General features: G+C 30.8%; 1 protein-coding gene across 2 annotated transcripts; it reads right to left on the bottom strand.

The window, feature by feature from the left end:
* Nucleotides 1-1,757: 1,757 nt before the first annotated feature.
* Nucleotides 1,758-11,625, bottom strand: LOC137820944 (uncharacterized). 2 transcript variants are annotated; one of them, XM_068625293.1, is made up of 16 exons: nucleotides 11,261-11,625; nucleotides 10,910-11,044; nucleotides 10,507-10,674; nucleotides 10,097-10,378; nucleotides 9,824-9,921; nucleotides 8,627-8,711; nucleotides 8,316-8,543; nucleotides 7,303-7,362; nucleotides 6,763-6,839; nucleotides 5,101-5,417; nucleotides 4,923-5,014; nucleotides 4,715-4,844; nucleotides 2,857-4,001; nucleotides 2,479-2,774; nucleotides 2,180-2,347; nucleotides 1,758-2,092 (listed from the first exon to the last, which is right to left on the bottom strand). In XM_068625293.1, exons 1-16 carry the CDS (start codon nucleotides 11,492-11,494, stop codon nucleotides 1,981-1,983), a joined length of 3,627 nt encoding a protein of 1,208 aa, XP_068481394.1. In that variant the 5' UTR covers nucleotides 11,495-11,625; the 3' UTR covers nucleotides 1,758-1,980. The 2 variants fall into 2 exon arrangements, with proteins under 2 accessions (XP_068481394.1, XP_068481395.1); XM_068625294.1 differs by having other exon boundaries at nucleotides 10,910-11,041.
* Between the last annotated feature and the right edge of the window lie 8,471 nt (nucleotides 11,626-20,096).

Raw genomic sequence — 20,096 nt, 5'->3', positions numbered from 1 at the left:
ATTATTAAATTTAATAAAAAAATATAGATTTCACTATAATTTTAAAATTAAATTTATATATTCATCCAAAGGTATAAATTTTAAAATATATATTAAGAAGTAAATTTTAAATTTAACTTTTATAAGTTTATAAAAGTTTATAAAATGAAGTTTATATTATTTATATACTATGTAAAGTTTATATTCATTTATATATTATTAAATTTATTTATCTCTAGTCGATGATGTAAGATATTTAATTCACAGTTAAAATTGTTAACTCATGCTATAACTATATAATTATAAATGATACAAATTCTTACTAACTCTAAATGGCTATAACAAATTAAAAAAATAAACTTTAAATTTAAGTCAATTATAATTTATAATATGTGAACTGGTTATTTAAGTTTAGAGTTTAAAGTTTTTTTTTATAAAAAAAAACTGATTATTTAAGTGTCAACTTTTATTTCAAAATTAACTTTTTCTTTGTCACTCTTGCATATATACCCATCACCAAATGGATGGTGATGAGATTGAAAAAGGAAAAAGAAAACCAAAAGTAAAATGCAGTGATGGCAATTATGGCTGTCTATGCCACCAAAGTTCTGTGGAGACTGAGAAGGTCAAGCCTGGGGAGTGGCAGGTTTGGTATGCCAAAAGCAATGGTACAAAAATATAAAATAAAAACGGAATCATATTGCTCTATCTGTACACACCAACACTTTTTAAGACCTTATAATGGGAACTCATATCCTTACACCATTAACAGTAAATAGTTCTCAAAGTATATGTGTTTTACTTTTTTGTTCTCAAACAAATTTTTTTCAATCATTATTTCATTACTATTCAAATTTGTATTTGTGGCCTTTCTAACGGAAAGATCACCCTATTACCATTTCAAGATCCGTGTGAAGAAGATGAAAATACAGGTTTTTTTATATAAAATAAAAACATAAAAATTATGATAGAAATAAAAAAAGACGTGAGTACTTATTTTTTTCACTATCAAATACAATAACCTTTTTATTTCTCGTGTGTTTCAGTTCTCTTTCTCTATTTCGTCCTTCACTGCAGGCAAAGTCAGGACTGAAACTTTTTTTCGGATTATCCACAATTCAATAGAAAAGTTTAAACAGTATCTTTAATTTTCATAAATATTTAGATAAACTAAAATAAATATATAAATTAATGTAAAAAACTGACACGGCAAGAGAAAAAACACGCATATCACATAAAATAAGACTTTAGCATTAAAGTTAAAAATGCAATTAAAACAAATAGTAATAATAATCCGCATAACTGAAATGGTATAGTTTTGTCAATTTAATAAAAAGAAAAATATATCTTATATGCGTGGTGTCGGTGTTGATATTTTGGTCGCTGTACAGAATGAAAGTATGAAATCGCATATCCATGTGTCTTTATTAGTGTGCAGTATTTTATACTCATACAATACATGCACCAACTAAAGGGTTTTAGTCAACTGAAATTGGTTAAACCTTCTGATTCAAATTTCTTTAACTTAATTACTTAGAACTATCTATAAAACATTTCTTTTTCAATTAATTATTTTTTATTTTATTACAATATGTGATCACCGAAGATATTTCATTATTATTATGGTCTATTGCATCTTATAAGGTTGAATCATAGTTCTCTCGCAAACTTTTCCCTTCTGCTGAATAGCCCTTAAATTGCTTTTCACAGGTATATGACCGAGCATGAATACAATATAGTTCCTACCCGTATGCATTTTTTCCTCATACAGAAACTAATTTATGCTTTGCAAAGATGAAAAATGATTATTAATAATTGGGTTAACTCCTCCTTCCTCCTCTGCTGTTATTGTCACTCCTCTAGATCAATTTACAACCTTTGCCCGTCACAATAATCGTAGGCAAAAACAAATTACGTGAACCTATCCTATGTCAAACGTCAACACGCTCTTTTAGCTGGCTTGTGTATTATTAAACCTATACAGAAGTTATAAATTGCCTCCTATGTATGTTGGGAAGAATTTTTTCTGTACAGATCACCATCGGTCACCAAAGATATATCTTCTGGAGACAACTTGGTAAATGTGCTCAAGTAATGCTGAACGCCCCGTACCCTGCATTGAAACGTAGTTGGGCAACTATTTAAGGAAACCTGGTTAACTTAGAATAAATCAAAATAAACTGAAATGCTCGAGATTTACCTTCGTCCTCTCTTCTTTTCGGTCTCTTTTGAAATGCGGAAAGCTTCAGACCTTGAAATTTGGCGTAATGAAGATAGATATTCGTTGAATGCACAACCTTTTAATGCCAAGGATGTTCTTGCGGGAGCAATGGATTGGATGACCTCGATCAGAGATCTTTTCTTTTCACTGTATTAAAGGCTCCCAAGTAAGGTTTGACATTGAGAGACATACAGAAAATTGTTTTGAAAAAAATCACAAGAAAATTTGTCACGAGAGGAATTGAATATTAATTAGAGATGAAAGGCAAGGCGAAATACCTCTTTTGCATATTATTTATTTGGGTGTTCCACTCTACTTCATTTCCAGTATGGAAAGCTTTCATTTTCGGGAAATCCTGTCGGGATAATTTCCCTAATGCCATAATATCAGTGGAGGAAGCCAACATCTCAGAGGCAATATCAACAGAATTTGCACAACCCAACTTTGATCCTTCATCTGCTATAAGCTTGGCGTAAAAGCAAAACCCATGCTCAGCCACAGTGGACATCATTTCTCCACAATACCCATTTGATGCGGCTTCATTAGAAAGGAACGTTGAAGGCTCCATTATATCCTGCATATGCATATATTATCATAATTTCGTGCCAAATACATATAGTAAGAAAAACTTATTTTCAGCTGAAAAAGGCAGTTACCCATTTTGGAAACAAGTCAGCATCTGAAACTAGATTGCACAGTCCACTAGCAAGTTTAACAACTTGAAAAGCACCAAGCTCTTCTGAGATAGAATGCTGTCTTAAATCCACTCGACGATCACGGAGATCTCTCCACACGTTTTGAATCTTTTCTGTCTCGTCTAATGGATTGGACTGCGACAATGTTGGCTTTAGTTTGAAATCAATTCGACTGCACTCATCCATCACTTTAACAATTGTTTCAGTATGTTCATCTTGAACATCATGCTGAACCCCTTCAAGAGAATGGTCTGGAATTTCAGTATCCGCCAACAAATCTGGATTCTGGGACAATTTTGTTAAGCGCCTACGAGCATTGAAATTGAATGGTTTCAACTCATTATTCACAGATACTTCTCGAAGCCTAACAAGAGGGTTAGCAGGACCAGAAGACACGGCTCCAGACATTGTCTCTGTTCCATTTTCAATTTCAGTTTCAGGAACAAACGTTGATTCTGGCACACATGATACATCTAGTGTTTTACATGTTTCATTTAAGTATGTACCATCAGCCGTTTCTGAATATTTAAAATATTCCTCCTCTGAATGCTCCAAATCGGGACAAACTATTCTGTGAACTGATGTGTCGGGGTAGTTCCCATTTAAATGAAATTCTGATGGACTGCGATTATTTTCTTTCATCAGTTGTCTGTTATTAGCTTCATCATGGGAGTCTACAGGATACCCATTATTTGAATCCTCGTCCTCAGACTCAGAGGTCATAACTACAAGTTTCCTTCGCCCATTATGCCTAGAGGATGCAAGTGGGGAACCAGAAGAATTGGAAAACTCAGAAATAGTGCTATGTGGAATTTCAAGCTCATAGTACGATCCATTCCTCTTAATCATCTCCACCTTCATGGCCTCTATATCATCAGTCTCCATATACTTCACATTTAAATCTTTTTGCCATTCACTTAAGTGAAGATCTTTTGTAACTAACCCTTTGGAGTTTTCTTCAATTATATTTGTTGGTTTGGCTATTTCAATCTCAATTAGTTCGGATATCACTGAGGGAAAATCCCAGGGCATTATCTTCGGTAGAATCTGATGGCCAAGCTCAAGATCAAATGGAAGTGAGCCATAACCTGTTTGTGCCTTTTCATCTATACAGCAATGGGGGAAATCATAAGGTCTTGTAAATCAATACAATGGCAAGAAGATAGATGGGAATTACAAATTACATCATATTCCAATATTAATTTCTAAACACAAATATAATAACAAAAAAACCGCTTTTAAAGTTGTATGTTTTTAGAAAGACCAAACAGGGGAAAATCTACCAAAATGGAGTCAAAACAGTTGGAAAAACGGGGAGTGAAAAGAAAAGGAGAAAATTATTCACTCGCAAGATTAAAAACAGATTATTGTGCTAAAATACTAGATGACTACAACAAACATTCTTAAATACTCCACACTTCTTATAATCACTTCCTAAACACTTTTAAATCATGTTAACTAAAGCAACTTCCCCAACAGTAAAAGAAAGATAAAGAAGAAAAGGGGGCAGGGGTGAATAATGATTACGTGTTGGTGATGATTTAAAAACAAAGTTTATCATGACTAGGCCAAGGAAGACAAATAAATCCATAATTATACAAACAAAATGAATCTATCTAGGCAATAAATAGTGGTTCAATTAATTTCACTGCTTTTTCTAGTCCATTTTATCTTACCCTTAAATGTAGCCACATTCACCTTTTAAATATTTTTCCAAAGTCAAAATGCATATAGCAAATATTTGCTTTGACGTGTACAACTAACAACAAACTAATATAGTCTAGAAACACAGAAATGAACCAAAGTCTGTGATGTATACCTTTTTGAAATGTTTTAGTCTGAAACCAGAATTGAAGATGCATAATGGTTTTTCGGATATCTCCATCACAAGAATGTATAAACTTCTCTAGTAAAAGAGGATGGATGTTGATTCCTTCAGTGAGACAAACCTACAGGTTATTCATATAACATTAATTTAAATTTGGACAAATTTCTTTTACTGCCTGAACATAAACTGAAAAACATACAGTGTACAAATGGCAAAGCAATTCCTTTGGCGATGGCAACACGAATGGAACATGGAGAATGTCAAACTTATGTGGCAGACCAGGATTATCACCTAATGTACAACAATATGTCATAAATATGAAATCTGAGAAAATCTGAGTTAAGAAAAAAATGCATCATTATAACCAGTCGCCTTACTATTACTGGTCAATATAATTGGCCCCTTTGAAGTCTCGGCAATCTGTTGTATGGCAGCAATACATCCACGGTCTTCAGCAAAAAGGATGTCCACGTCCTCAACTAGAACTAGAGGATGGACATTATATTTTTTAGTATCATCATTTTCACCATGTAACTTTAATGTTGATCCACTAGGGCTATGAGCTTCATCATCGGATATGGTTAACAGTTCATCCACTCCATTAGCCTCATCAGCAGCTTTACCACTGAGCATAGCCGGAGCTTGGGGCAATTTTATAGAGGTCTTATGTGAACTTGCAGTGTTTCTTGATTGCCTGAAATATATACACATCAAATATTATCACAAAACAGGTTGATAGAAGTTTCTATTATGGAGGAACTTGACTTTACTTAAATACAAATGAATCAAGGCACATCATGTAACAGTGAAAACTAATAAATATCACACCCTTATTTTACTTAGACCTAGACATTTTAGCTTGTCTCAGAGAGGATTGAAGAAGGAAAGAACCAGTTTTTGCACATAAAATGGAGAATGAAAAGTGACTGAAGAAAGAAGCAAAAGCTACAAGCCTTCAAGAATTGTTTTGGCTTCTCACAACGACAAACTTAAAAACTATGTTGAGGTAGATTGCAACAAGGAGATTTAAAAGAAAACTTTTTAAGATAAAGGAAGGAATTTTAGGGTCTGTTTGAACAAACTTCTTCATAGAAACTTCTAGGAGGGAAAAAGAAAAAGAAAAACTAAGTTGACTTTCAAATGTTCAAATAAGCTCATGCACGAGCTAATTTATAAAAACTCTCGTAGCTTCTTCAAATTTCTATTTTTAACTAGCACATAAGCTAATTTTAACTAATGAAAAAGTCAATTTCATTTTACTCTGAGTATTTTTCTCTCCAATAAGTTTTTAGAGAGAAGTTTGTCCAAAGATACCCTTAAAATACTTAAAGTGAAAGAGTTTTAGAAAATAAAATCAACAGTCAGTTTCCGTAAGTAAGGAAATTATTTCTTGGCTAAGAGATGATTTTCAAAAAATTTAATGGGTTACAAAGATTTCATAAACACTTACGTAAGAGTTTTGTTCTTTTGAATAAGAGTAACTTTATGTTGTAATTGATTACAAAATATGTTCAAGGCTTCTGGAAAACAAATGCCTCTATTGTAATCAATTACATTGGGGTTACATGAAAATAATTCAGTGAACATGTTATTTTACACCAATCTAGTCCACACATCAAAAACCTACAACCCAAGGTCTCTAGGGACTCCAACACCACTATCACATGCTTAGTTCATAGAGTTGTTTAACTATTTTACTCACTTTTTTAACATCAAAATTTTACTCTAATCCTCGCCTACTGGATAATCACACTACTATACTCTTGAATCTCCAACTAATGACAGATTGCTTTTTGCAACTTGGCATACAGTATTGTTTATCAATAACAGTTGAACGAAGGCATCTACATTCCCATGTTCAATAGCCTATTGATTTCCTGAGAAATTTGAAATGCTCCTAAAATAATATAACACTCAACTAATCCGACAATATTGCACGAAAGTAAAAATAAATGTAAGACATTTGCAGTTCGTTAAAATTACATAGCTCCAGAAGATTGGAAGATATCAGCTAGCATTGTTAGAATAAGTTAGCAAACCTTTTGAACCCATGTGAAGTAAGAGTATATTCCAAGTTCCTGATAGCAGTCCCATTTCTAGAATGTGATGAATTGATCTGTTAAAACAACATGAACCATAATTAAATTTGGCCATATTCATTGTTGAAAAGACAGATATATAACAAGGAGAATAAATCTTTTAACTAGTAGATGTTTTAAGGGGAACAAATATATTGGGTACATTTGCTTCTCAACTCAATAACTAGATATGAAGCCTAGACTAGCAACGGGCAATACAAGAAATTGTTTCCACCATTTTTTCTCGTTGTTTTAAACCAAAAATTGCCATTTTCAGACAACCACTCTTCCCATGAGGCAGAAAAGAGCAAGCTTAAATTCACACTTCATCAGGCTAAATTCAAATCTGGGTAAATAGTCACTGCATGATCTTTAGTAATACTTATAAAAAAATTTAAGGTGGCTATTTACAGGACCATGGGATCCATTAATAAATAATATTACTACAAAGTATATCAGTTTATAAGCATACATTAAAAAAATATTAATTAACTGTGATACCTCTAAAATATTAAACCCTTGCTCTTTGGCACAAGCATAGACTGCTGAAGACTTGCCACTCTGCAATATCAAACTTATATTTAGCTACCAACTTGAACAGGAAGTGTTGATGCAGGAAAAAAAAACTGGTTCTAGATAAAGTTAAATAATGATAATGCTTTGCAACTATGATGAAGTTATCCAAAGAAAGAAGCATTTAGAAGGTATGAATAGTGACGATTAGATTTTATGCAAAATAACTTTTGTTGACCATGAAAAACAAAGATCAACCTTCCTACGTCCATGATACGTAGAACTCAGACTAAATTAATATTAATGATCTTTTCCTAACTATTATGAGCATACACAGGTTCAAAAATAGAGATAGAGGAAACTAATTGCTGAAAAAGAAAAATAGAGACAGAGGTTCAAAAATCAATAATAAATAACTAAAAAGAAAATAGGGACTTGGCTATTGTCAGATTAACCTTGGCGAGGTAAAAGATCATTAGTAAGTAATAACCGTAACACTAGTAGCAGAAATAGTGCAAGTGCATGCAGAGAGTTGTTTGCAACTAATAAGCCACAGAGAAATCCACAAGCTTCTATGCATTCTTGAAATTTTTGATAGAATATAAGAAGAACCAGATCTAGTTTGCTTTGGTGGCTTTCAAGTAAAAGGAATGAAAAAATTGCCACTCTCTACTCTGTTCAGAATGACATTTTTCAACCATGTGATCAAGTAGCTTAGGATTTATTTACCCATGGTTTTTATTATTTTTCAGATTTTCTATCATCTAAACTCCACTTTCCCATGATTATACTGGGTTCAATATGCACTTGAAATAAGCTCTATTTGAAAAAATCTCCTTATCCTAAATTTACTCTGCCATACTTTAAATTTTTAATATTAAATTCAGAAACTGACCATTACATTATAGAATAATAGTAGCCATCAGTATATGCATAAATGAGGTACATAGGCAACAATTCATATAAATTGTATGCAAAAGTTTTGAAGTAGATTTACACACCCCAACTGGCCCTGTAATTAAAAGAACTTTTTGCAGGGAATCCTTCTCATTTATATCTTCCGAATCATAGTCACTATAAGAACATTTATAATCATCGTCGTCATCTTCAACATTTTGCATGTCACTTTTATCCATGTCAGCATTATCCTTCCTGCTTTTATATCGCCTTTCATGCCAACAATGTAGCCAGTCACTCAATAAATTAACAGATTTATCATTCCCACATACCTAAAAAATCACAACGAAAAAATGCAGAAATTAAGATTATAAAATTGAAAAGACATGCAACCTTAATATTTTTAAAAAATTACCTCAACAGCCTTCTTTGGCATGTATTTGTATGTCCATAAGTTGCACTCCTCCATATCTACACAACTATGGTAGTATGATCTCATACTGCAATGCAGATGGCAGAATACAAGGTCAAACTCCCTATTAAGGAATAAACATCCTATATATGTCTTAAACATATTGAACTGAAAAATGAAGTCAGTTTTTAAAAAATGAGCAACAGAGTATAATTAATTTTCTCATTTACATTTGATAAATCCCAGTGCTTAACAGCTCAAAGATCACAAGTACACAAGACAGTGGGCTAAGAGAAAGAGAGTCAAGAATTGCATAAGTAATTGCTTTGCTGTCATCAGGAAACCCTGACTGTCAAAATGGATACCAAGAACTATCTGAAACCATTTTGCTTTAAGCCACAATATAATCTCAAATAAGTCAATCAATCAGTTAGGACACATAACTTCCTAGACATAAGATTCTCTTGATTGGATCCAAAAAAACAGTCCTAGCCTCGCCAGTGGAAAAGATAAAGACATAGGTAGACAATTGCAAAGCATTATATTGAATCAAAATGAAGCAACTTTGACAGAATGCATCTTTCATAACTAAGCATCAGTGGAGTTGATTTCAACATAAGTGAACAAATTATCTCCTGGGAGACTCCTTATTATGTCATAACCATAAATAAATAAAAAATATAGTTTATGAAATAAGTTACTTCTCATTCTGTGAGCTTCTGGCAACTACTTTGATTCAATAATAAACATGGTCTTTTAGCTCTGACAGAGATAGAGAAATATTAGGGTTAAATTTCAACAAATTTGATAAACAGATAACCAACTGTATACATGACTATCAGCTGTTAAATTGCAGCAAGAGGAATTACTTAGAATTTGCAAATGCATGAAATGAACATATATATATATATATATATATATAGAGAGAGAGAGAGAGAAAGTTATACGTATATAGGGGCTTAGATAATGAGAAATTACTTATTTTAAGTATGTTGTCAATCATATAGCCAAGCATCAATAATAAAAATTGCTAAGTAATCAAGTGTCCAAAGAAAGTACTGTGCATTCATATTTAATCTTGGTTATTTATATAAACATTTAAAGGTTTCAGTATATTTATCTATAATGGGCCATTGACAAATGTACAAAATGGTATTTCCATAAAGATACTTGGGTGGCATGTGCCATGCCTCTACTAACCTTTCTTGAAGAAATCTACTTGGTGGTTCAGTATCTTTAGACTTTCTAAAAATGCCAGCTTGCACAGTTGTAGGAGCAGATTCATCCACCTCCATGTCCTTAACAATTTTTGGCCAACAGTCAACAACAAATTTAGACAAAAAAGAATGTACCCTTCACCCTCTAAACTAGCTATAATGGATTACAAACATACTACAGCTATGCATAGAGAGTATGTAACTGGTGACAGAACTACAGAAGTGATTCACTAAAAATATAGAAGAAATGACATACCAGTTCGGCATTTTCACACATCAGACATGTTTTCTCTACTAGGGAAGCTGGACTTGATGCTTCTTCCAGTTTTTTCGGAATTATAGAAAGTCTATCTGAAGATAAGGCATTCTGAGAAATTGAAACGCCCGATGGATTCAAAGAACTGTGAAGCTTATCAAAATTTAAGGATTCAACGGAACCCTCCAAAACAGATGACTTTAGACTCTCTTGACCATAGTTCATAGAGGTGGTATTCCCCATAAACGTCCAGTTTCTCCAGTCAATAGATGAGGTATCATCCTGCATGAACAAATTTTACACCCAACTCAATAATATGATGCTACAGAATTCAAAACCCAAACACCAACTATATGTACAGAGGGAGACACACACAAACACACCCCGGCTCCCAGCCAAAAGTAACATACCTTAACATTCTCAAATACATGAATAGGGCCACAAGTAGCCCTTTTATGCTTGCTCTTAGCTGTTGGTAAATTACTTCCTGATTCACTCACATCAGGAACTTTTTTTGCCTCCTTCCATAATGAAAAAAAAGGATGTACCTGACGTCCTGCATACATCCTCGAATCTTCCTGGTTAAAAAAAAGTTTCAAAATACACAAATGTCATTGACTGTATTTTCACAGTTTATTGACAATGAAAATGTGAAACTGAAGTTAAAACAACAATACAAGGAAAATTTCAGGCCAATTTCTTTTTATATTTAGAGCATTCACAAGATTCACCTAATTTTGTAATTTCACACGATTTAAAGCACACGAGAGCAAACGAAGCTATTACAGACAGTGCAAAACCAAAGACACTAACCTCAGCAGACAATTTTGCCTCTAGAAACAAATCATACATGGGTGCCTTAACCTGATCGGAATTAACTAACACCTGCTGCGAAGTCAATCCCTTAGTACCATTAGCAGTTGATTTTCTCTTTGGCGCGGGGCTCTGCTTGTAGAGGAAAAATAACAAAACCAAAAGCACAATCAGAAATTGAAGTCCTCGATTCTCTCCTCTCAATGCATGTCAACTTATCCAGCAACACTTGAATTTCACCATGACATTATTAAGCACGAGAGATAAACCTTACAAATTTCATAAGTAAGGCTTCTAAAGAAAAAAAAAGTTCAAGCTTTAAAAGAAGAAAATAAGAGAATAAGGAACTACCTTAGAAGAACCTTTTTTGGGAGGAGTGGCTTTTGCCTTGGACCTCTTCCTCTTCTTCTTGTTATTCTCAGCCTCAGAGTGATCCTCGTCGCGTTCGTCCTCTTTGTCGTTCTTCTCAACGGGCTCCGGTGGCTTGAGAGGGAAGAGCGTCGATTGAACCATCTTCCGGCGACCACTGCGGCGGGGCGGGGCGGCATTGGAGGAAGGACTGCAGTCCATGACAGTGGCGTCCATCTGGAGAGAATCGAGCTGAGTTGGTGTGATCTATTGGATAGGGTTTTGGGAATTGGGAATTGGGAATAAAGGAAAGGGGATCGCGAGTTGAGATTAGGGCGATAAAGATTTGGAGGGAAATTACTTCCTATCTCACCGGATCTGGAGGGAACTAATGAAATATATTTCTTTTCTGTTTTACTTTTTTTACTGAAAAAAAAAATAAGATTTTATCTAAAACAAACACATGCATATAGGAAGTAAATTACAAAATACATACAAGATTTTATCATTGTCAACAGCTATAACCTATAACAATATATAAAAGATTCTCTTTTTTTTAGTTTACATTTTATATTTTTATTTTACATTTTTATATTTTAAAATTAAAGAAAAAAATAAATAATATAAAGAAGATATATATTGAATATTTTTATTTTTATTTTTATTATATTTACAATAAATAAATAAATAAAAATTATAAAAATTAAAATTACTGTAGTATAATTATTTATTATATTCTTTATTTAACTATATATAAAGATAAAATGCCTCTTTTACATGGTATAAATAAGGGGTATATCGCTTGCTAGGTTTCTTTTATATAATTTTTAATTAAAAAACTTATGTTTTAATAAATAAAAAATAATTTATTTATTTATTTAATAAATTAAATAATTATTTAAAAATTAATAATAATTCATTTTTTAAAATGATCATCATATAATTTTTCTAATACTATTTTTATGAAATTATATATATATATTAAAATATATTATTTTCACATTTTTCAATTAATTACTAAAAATAATAAACTTATATAATTACATAAATATTAAAATTATAAAATTACATTTTTTTTTAATTATAATAGTTTTTTTAAAAATCAATAGATTATGACTTCTAATTTTTAATTTTTAAAATAATTAAATATTGAAATAGCTATTCAAATCAAATAATGATTTCAGTTAAAAATTTAATTAAACTCCTGATTTAAATAACATCTTCAGTACTTTTAAAAAATGAATTAAAAATAGTAATCTCGAACATTTTTTTTCTTTAAATATGTAAACAAAATAAAGATTTTTTTAGATTCATATCCATAATTTATTTCCAAATCTACTTTTTACTGTAAAAACGTAAAAGTCCTTCAGTTCTAACTGCTTTTAGATTTTGTTAAGGTGACATGTTCTAACTGTTTTTAGATTTTGTTAAGGTGACATCTTTAAGTTTGTGTTCGCTGTGTCGAACTGAGCTAGACAAAAAGGATGTTTGTTCCAGATGAAGTTTGCCATTTGAAAAATATTTTTATATATGGAGATTTTTTTTAAAATTGTGATTGTGTAATTGACCAAAAATATTGTTATAAATATTTAAATAAAAATTATAAAAATAATATTTTATATCTGATTTTTAGTTCATTGTCAAGCTCAATGGTTTAATAAAAGTAACAATATATACTTTTATTTTTGTGGAACTTTCATTTTAATTTAGAAAATATTCTCATGAGAATTTCTGTAAAATTGTTTTTACTAAAATTATTTTTTTAAAAGGATATAAACTAAAAATTGTTTCATTTTATAAGAAACTAAAAAATCTATTTTTATCACACGGCTTCTTATGAAATACGGATTGAATTTTCTTATTCTTATTCTAGTATTGTATGTTATAAATCAGCAATAACAATATATAAAGAGATTTTCAATTTGGATATATATTTTATGTTGTTGTACTTTTAATTATATTTTAAAATTAAAAATATAATATTAAATTGTATAATGATTTACTATTTTTTATGTAATTATTATTACTATTTTTAAAAAAAAATACATAGAGACACAAAGTGGTTTTTTTAGCGAGTAATTATTTTTGTACTTATTTGAGTTTAACTTTCACAAGATACACAATGGAGACAACATTTATGTTATTAATTAGCTAATATTTTGGTAAGTAAAATACAAATTTTTATTTTGTATAATTACAAGTCATGGTTAATAGAAAAAAAAATCATTTTTAATTATATTAACATGTAATCAGGATTATCTTTCGGTTATACGAGTAAGACTGGTTTGGTGAGATATGGGTGCATTTTGATAAATAAATTTGCTATTGTAGATTTTATTCAAACTCATTTTGATTTTGATAAGAAAATTGTGCATTGATCATATACGATATAAATATGGATAGTGTATGGTTTTTTTAAAATGGGTATGAATATATACGTATCTACCTCGTTCTCATTCTTTCACTCATCTCTATTTTAAAATATTAAAACATTTTTATTTTGTTAAATAACTTAAAAATCTCATTTTCATTATTCTCTTTAGTCACTGATTGTTTGTTTCATTTGAGATTGTTTGTTTCATTTGAAATACAATTCTTTTACTACACAACTCTTCATTCTCTTGTAATTTCTGACTTATTCAATATTCATCAAATTCAGACAGATCTCAGTACTTTATTTTCCATCACATTCTTAATTACACGTTTTTCCTTTGTGTGGTTTTCTTTAAATAATGTATTTCATTTCAAGAAAAAAATGTAATCCTTAAATTTATTGAATTAAATTGTTTTTAGGACACATTATCACTTGAGTTTCTTTTATTAGTTGTAATTTTTTAAACAATATTTAATTAACATTTGGGATGGTGCAAAAGTGGGTGTGGGCACATTTATGGGTTACCCGCTACCCGAGAATGATGAGAATGAGACACAAATATCATATTCAACTAGATGAGGATAGTGTTTGGTATGAATTTCTAATTTGAGGGTGAAAATGAGTATAGTCAAACTTGAACTTGTCCTAATTGTTGTCATCCATGAATAGGATGTGAACATTAAGACCTGATTATCTCATTGAATAAGACATGTAACTTAATATTATTATGTGTGAGAGATATAAAAATAATATAAATAAGGGTATGTTAGATTATATCTTCAACTAGGCTTGGTGGTCGTAATTGATATAACTAAAGACACCAATGCTACGAATCTATCTTATGTTGAGATAAAACAAGCAGTAGTTAACAAAATATTTTATGACCAGTTATAACATTACATAATAAGCTACTCCATGTATAGAAATTAAAGTCATTAAAATTTAATTATTTTAGTAAGAGTTGAATCATAACAACCAACAAAAAGTTCACATTACATATATTTCATCGAGAGGGAATTTAAATATATTTAACCAAAAACATTAAATGTTTATCTAGATAAAGTTGTTTCTCGAACTTATAATAGTATTTTATAGAGTACAATTACAAAAGAAAAAATAAACACAATAAAGACGAGGATGAAACTTTATTTGGATCAATCATAAATGAGTACAGAATAGAAAACAACAAATTTCAACTTTAAAGGTCAACATTAATTAATTTCGCAAAATTGTACACTAGTATCATGTTTTAACCGGACATACAATATTCCTTCACTTTCTCATTACATGATGTATTAATCATTGTGATTTAGACCATCACAAGAATAGTGATATATCCTTTTATGAATAAGTTTATACTTAATACTTTAAATAAATGACATTATCATCTCTAGCAGTTGAATCAGTATATTATACTTCATAACAAACACAATTATCTTACGAATATCAATATTCATACATAATAAATATGCATAATAATTTATAATAGATTTAGAATCATAGATAAATTAAAAATGTGGATATAAATAAGGTACTATCGTCAAGCAAATCAAATTTGCCCAACAAATTCAATTTGTTCCTCCCAATTGCTTTGGGATAAAGACTAATTAAGTGGATTCTAACACGTCAAAGCATATTTAGCTAATTTGTTGAGCATATTAAGTTTAGGAGTGACATTGACTCGCTAAATGAAATTCGTTGAATAAAATTCCATTTGTTTGGCACAACATATAGAACTTGCAATTTTGCACAACCTTCCCAAAACAAATCCAATTCCAAACAAAAGTAAATTGTCCACATTAACAAGTCTAAATTATGTTAAATAATTCACATAGGGCACTAATATCATATAATAACAAATATTTCTCATACTATACATATGAAAACTCAACATTTTACAAATGCATAATTCAATATCAACGTACATCAAATATGGTAATTAATTCCAAACTCTCCCACGAAGCCTCCAAACCCATTTCAATTTTGTTTCCAAACTTAACATATGCATATTTTACACTTCAAACCACATCCTTACTATCCCATACTATGTAAACAAATATAAACAAACCACCTTAACATGTTAAGCTTTAATTTAAACATTAATTTATCTTAACAAACATCGTATCACTAACACAATTTCATAATCATAACACATTCACGATTCAATCAATGATTCAACATAACTTCCTTTACTTAGAATTTAACTGGAATCCAAATAAGACTCGTAGTATATGGAAACTTTAAAATATAATACCTACAAGCTCATCGCAAAAAAAAACACAAATCAAAGGGGATTTAGTTAAGATAATATAAGTTTTTGTTTTTACAATATAAGAGACCGAATATCCCCTATCAAGTATCTTAAGTCTCGTCTTCTGTTATCCGTCCGTCAAGTCCGAAGGGTGGGGTACCTGCAAAGACACTCCAACACTTAAGTCAGTTGGGGTGTTAAGGTGCTTGTGGATTTAGAACTAAAAAAGTCATTACCTTTTACCATGAGACTCTTGTCCTATTTTTAACTTTCTATTAGGCTTTATTTCTTAAAGACATTGGTACAGGCCCAATAAGTCCTTGATTATGTTTTGTTGCCCTTAATTATGGATTAACCTAATTAACCAACAAGGTTGTTATTTTATGGTTTTGGCTGAGAGGTCGTGTGGACGTGTAACTTGTCGGCCATTCGATCTTCCAAAATCGGGTAGGACAGTTTTCAAGTAAAAAACCAACAAAAGGTGAATTTATCATAAATATAGTTAAATTGTAAGGAATAATGAAAACACTGAGCAAAAATCAAGTTATTTTATAAAAATACAATACAATCAAATAGAAATGTTACGTACTCAAATACCATTTATATGGTATGGTTTGTATGAGAACCATGTGAGATATGAAGACAACAATTTAGAGAAAAAAGGAGGTAATGGTTAAAGAGATAAAAGTGTGCAACTCAAAAGAAATCAAGAGAAAAGAAAAAGAAAAAAATATGGGTCAAAGAGCCAATAGCGTGAAAAAACACATGTTTCTTCCTATATAAATAGTTCATAATCCATTATGCTTAAATAATATTTTTCACAACATTTAATTAAATAATACTAGAGTAAAAGGTGAACACTAAAATCCTCGCTCATTTTTATAAATTTATGGGGTAAATCCCATTTGGGAACTATCAAATACATATCCCAAGTATCTTAATAATATGTTGAGATACAAACACCTTCAATTTGAGAACACCCATGAAACACCTTAACTTTAGTATTATATTTCCTAACTCATTTGTTGACTTGTTAATTGTTGATAATGAGTTAAAGATTAAAACAAGAATAAAGAAAACATTTACAAAAGAATAAAAGAAAGGATGCAACATAGCATACAAACAATAATGAGAGAAAAAATAGTTGATGAGTGAAGAAGGGAAGAATGAGTGAAAAAATAATTAAACAAACGTGAATAAAGAGGTGAAAGTGAAAACGAAAAAAAATAAAAGAAAATGGAAAACTTGTTTTATACGAGAATAATGCAAAAGGTGGAAAGGAAGAAAATAGATTGAAAGAAAAGGGAAACAACAACAAACAACAAGATCAACGATTGAAAATGAACAAAAACGAAAGAAGGAAGTAGGAAGTCGTGAATGAAGAAGCAAAGGACTATTCCATTTGTATTCCAAAAGTAAGTTATTGTTTAAAAAAAATAGATGTAGTGTTTGGTGTAAATGTAAGTTCCTTTTTTTTTTTGTCAAAAATGCATGAACCTTGTATGCAAAGTTCATTTTTTTTGTCAAAGATTGATGAAGCTAGTATGCAAAATTGTTAAACTTTATAAATCCTTATCATGTTGACAAAGTGTCTGTGAAAATGTCTCAACTAAAATATATGTTTATATTTATGATATTTTTTTATAGTTAATGTAGTTATCAAATATGGTTAACTAAGGTGAATGAGTATTTTCTTGTGAAACAATTCAACACTTTCACTTGAATAGTGATTGTTGTGTATTGGTACCTTTTAAAGTTTGTTGTACATGTTGGTGATTGAAGGGGGTTGGTTGTGGTGACAAATTTACAAGTAAGTTGACTTATAGTTATGTGATAAAAGTTGGTTAATGTAATTTTCAAGTGTGATTAACTATGCTAAATAAATGGTTAAATGAGATTTTTCATGAAACCACTCAACACTCACCTTTGAAAAGTGACTATCCTTTATTATGTGATAAATGTTTGCTACTATGTTCACAATTAGTTAAATTATATTTTGTATTTTTATTTATGCAATGACACGTATGACCAATTAATTTGTTATCAATACAAACTTGTTCATGCAAGTAATTAATATTTAAGGACACACGAGGAACACTTAGTTTCTTAAAGCTTGTTCATGTAAGTAAACAATCTTTAAGGACACATGAGGAAGTTCTTGTGTAAGAACCACTCTATAATTATGAATGTTTGATATAATAGTTCTTATTGTTTATATAAGTATTTAATTCAATTGTGTATATTATTAAATAATATGTTAGCATATTAAGTTGAAACTTATGCATTGGAGTTTCAACATGTTTCTTCCTATAAGAAGTACAAGTTTTTGGTAATACTCAACTAAAACTTGTTATATTTTTATCTTTTTATATGTAGTTTCACTATTTCCTATTTTGTTCATCATTTATTTGTTTCTTGTTTGTATTATTTATCATTAGACTTTAACACTTACGAACATGGTTGTCAAACTCGCGAGTCTACGTAGACTCGTGGGAGCTCCGTAGACTCGACTCGTAAACTCGACTCGTAGAATCGTAAGAGTCTACTTTTATATTAAAAAAAAAATAGTGTAAATCCCTTCCTTATATGATGAGCAGCAACAACCCACGAGTCCGACGAACACTCCGACGCGACCACCGCAACGCACCACCGCGACGCCACCACTTGCAGCAACCCGCGACGCCACCACCTGCAGCAACTCGCGACGCGACCACCACCTACAGCAACCTGCGACGCAACCACCACCTATAGAAACCTGCAACGCGACACCACTAGATCCACTGCAACCCGCGACCACCGCTCAATCTATCGCTGCCACACTCCACAAAACATAATGGAAACACAAAATGAAACGCAAAAACCTAAGTTTTTTTATTTCATTCAGGTCCCCATTCAAAACGACACAGTTTTATTTTTTAAAAAATAACCCAGCTGGACTCGCCAATTCGGACTAGAGTCGCGAGTCCACACCGAGTCCACCGAGTCTACCTCAAAACCGAGTCTGCTATCGAGTTAACTCGGTAAGGCAAAGTGGATTCGTAAACTCAGACGAGTCAAGTTTGACAACCATGCTTACGAATATAACATTTGATTAAGTGATAAATCTTTATCCTAATATTATATTAAAGTTAATGTTACCATTTCATTTCCAATCGAGTAATATTAATAAGGAGACGGTTACATCAATTTTTATTGTTTAAACAACTATACTTTAATTATAAAAAGTACTTATCTAACAATCAACTATACTTTTCGGTTTAATATTCTCTAACTCACTCTTATTCTCTTTTACCTTATAGAATATTTCGAAACAAAATAAAGCTTGATATATTTATATTTTTTCTTATGCGTTTTCACCTTCATATTTCATCATCATATAATTTATTTGTCTTATTTTGTTGGTATTATATCTCATTCGAGTTCTACTATTTTTTATTTTGTCATAAGGTAAACAAAGTATCATATCAAATTTTTCTTAAAAAATATTGAATATTTTATATCATATGAAAGTATTGGAGTAGTGTATGAAAAAATAATGATGTAAGTGAAGTACTTTCCTAACAAAAGTGTTTCTTTACTTAATAATAATAACTGTGCATTGGAGTTTCAACATGTTTCTCATGCAAGACGCACAAATTTTGGTGATGTGCTTCACTAACAAATTACATCATAATAACTAACCACCTTACTAAATTCAATATCAAATCATTAATCAATCTTCCTTAATTAAAATATCTAATACACTTTCAAATGAATTAATCAAATTGTCATTTTTTAGCTGCTCCAATTCCAATTTTTCAGTCACTTTACAATATGGATGTTTAAGTTAGGGAATGGATGATAACTTGCAGGAAGCAGTAAACAAATCATGACGACATTGACCGGAATCAATAAAACGTCCAAACCTAGATCAATTTCCCAATTTGATTTAAAAGAAAAGAATGTAGTTTTGCTTGCATGATGGGACTCCCAATTAGCGAAGGTATCACATTGGATGGGCATAGAAAGACAACAAGAAAACTAAAATTCTTTACCCAAACGCCTGAAAAAGCAAACTATACCAACCAATATAAACTTGAATGCGGGCCACACTATACCCTTCCGACACAAGTCGTGTCGTCCAAAGGACAAAACCATAATAATTCACAATTTCGACTCACCCTTCTAAATAAACAACTCACTCATATTTTAAAAATTAACAAATTGTTATAAAT

Source organism: Phaseolus vulgaris, chromosome 9, assembly GCF_000499845.2.
Source record: "Phaseolus vulgaris cultivar G19833 chromosome 9, P. vulgaris v2.0, whole genome shotgun sequence".
Taxonomy (NCBI): Eukaryota; Viridiplantae; Streptophyta; class Magnoliopsida; order Fabales; family Fabaceae; genus Phaseolus; species Phaseolus vulgaris.
This window is presented reverse-complemented; position numbering and strand designations above follow the sequence as displayed.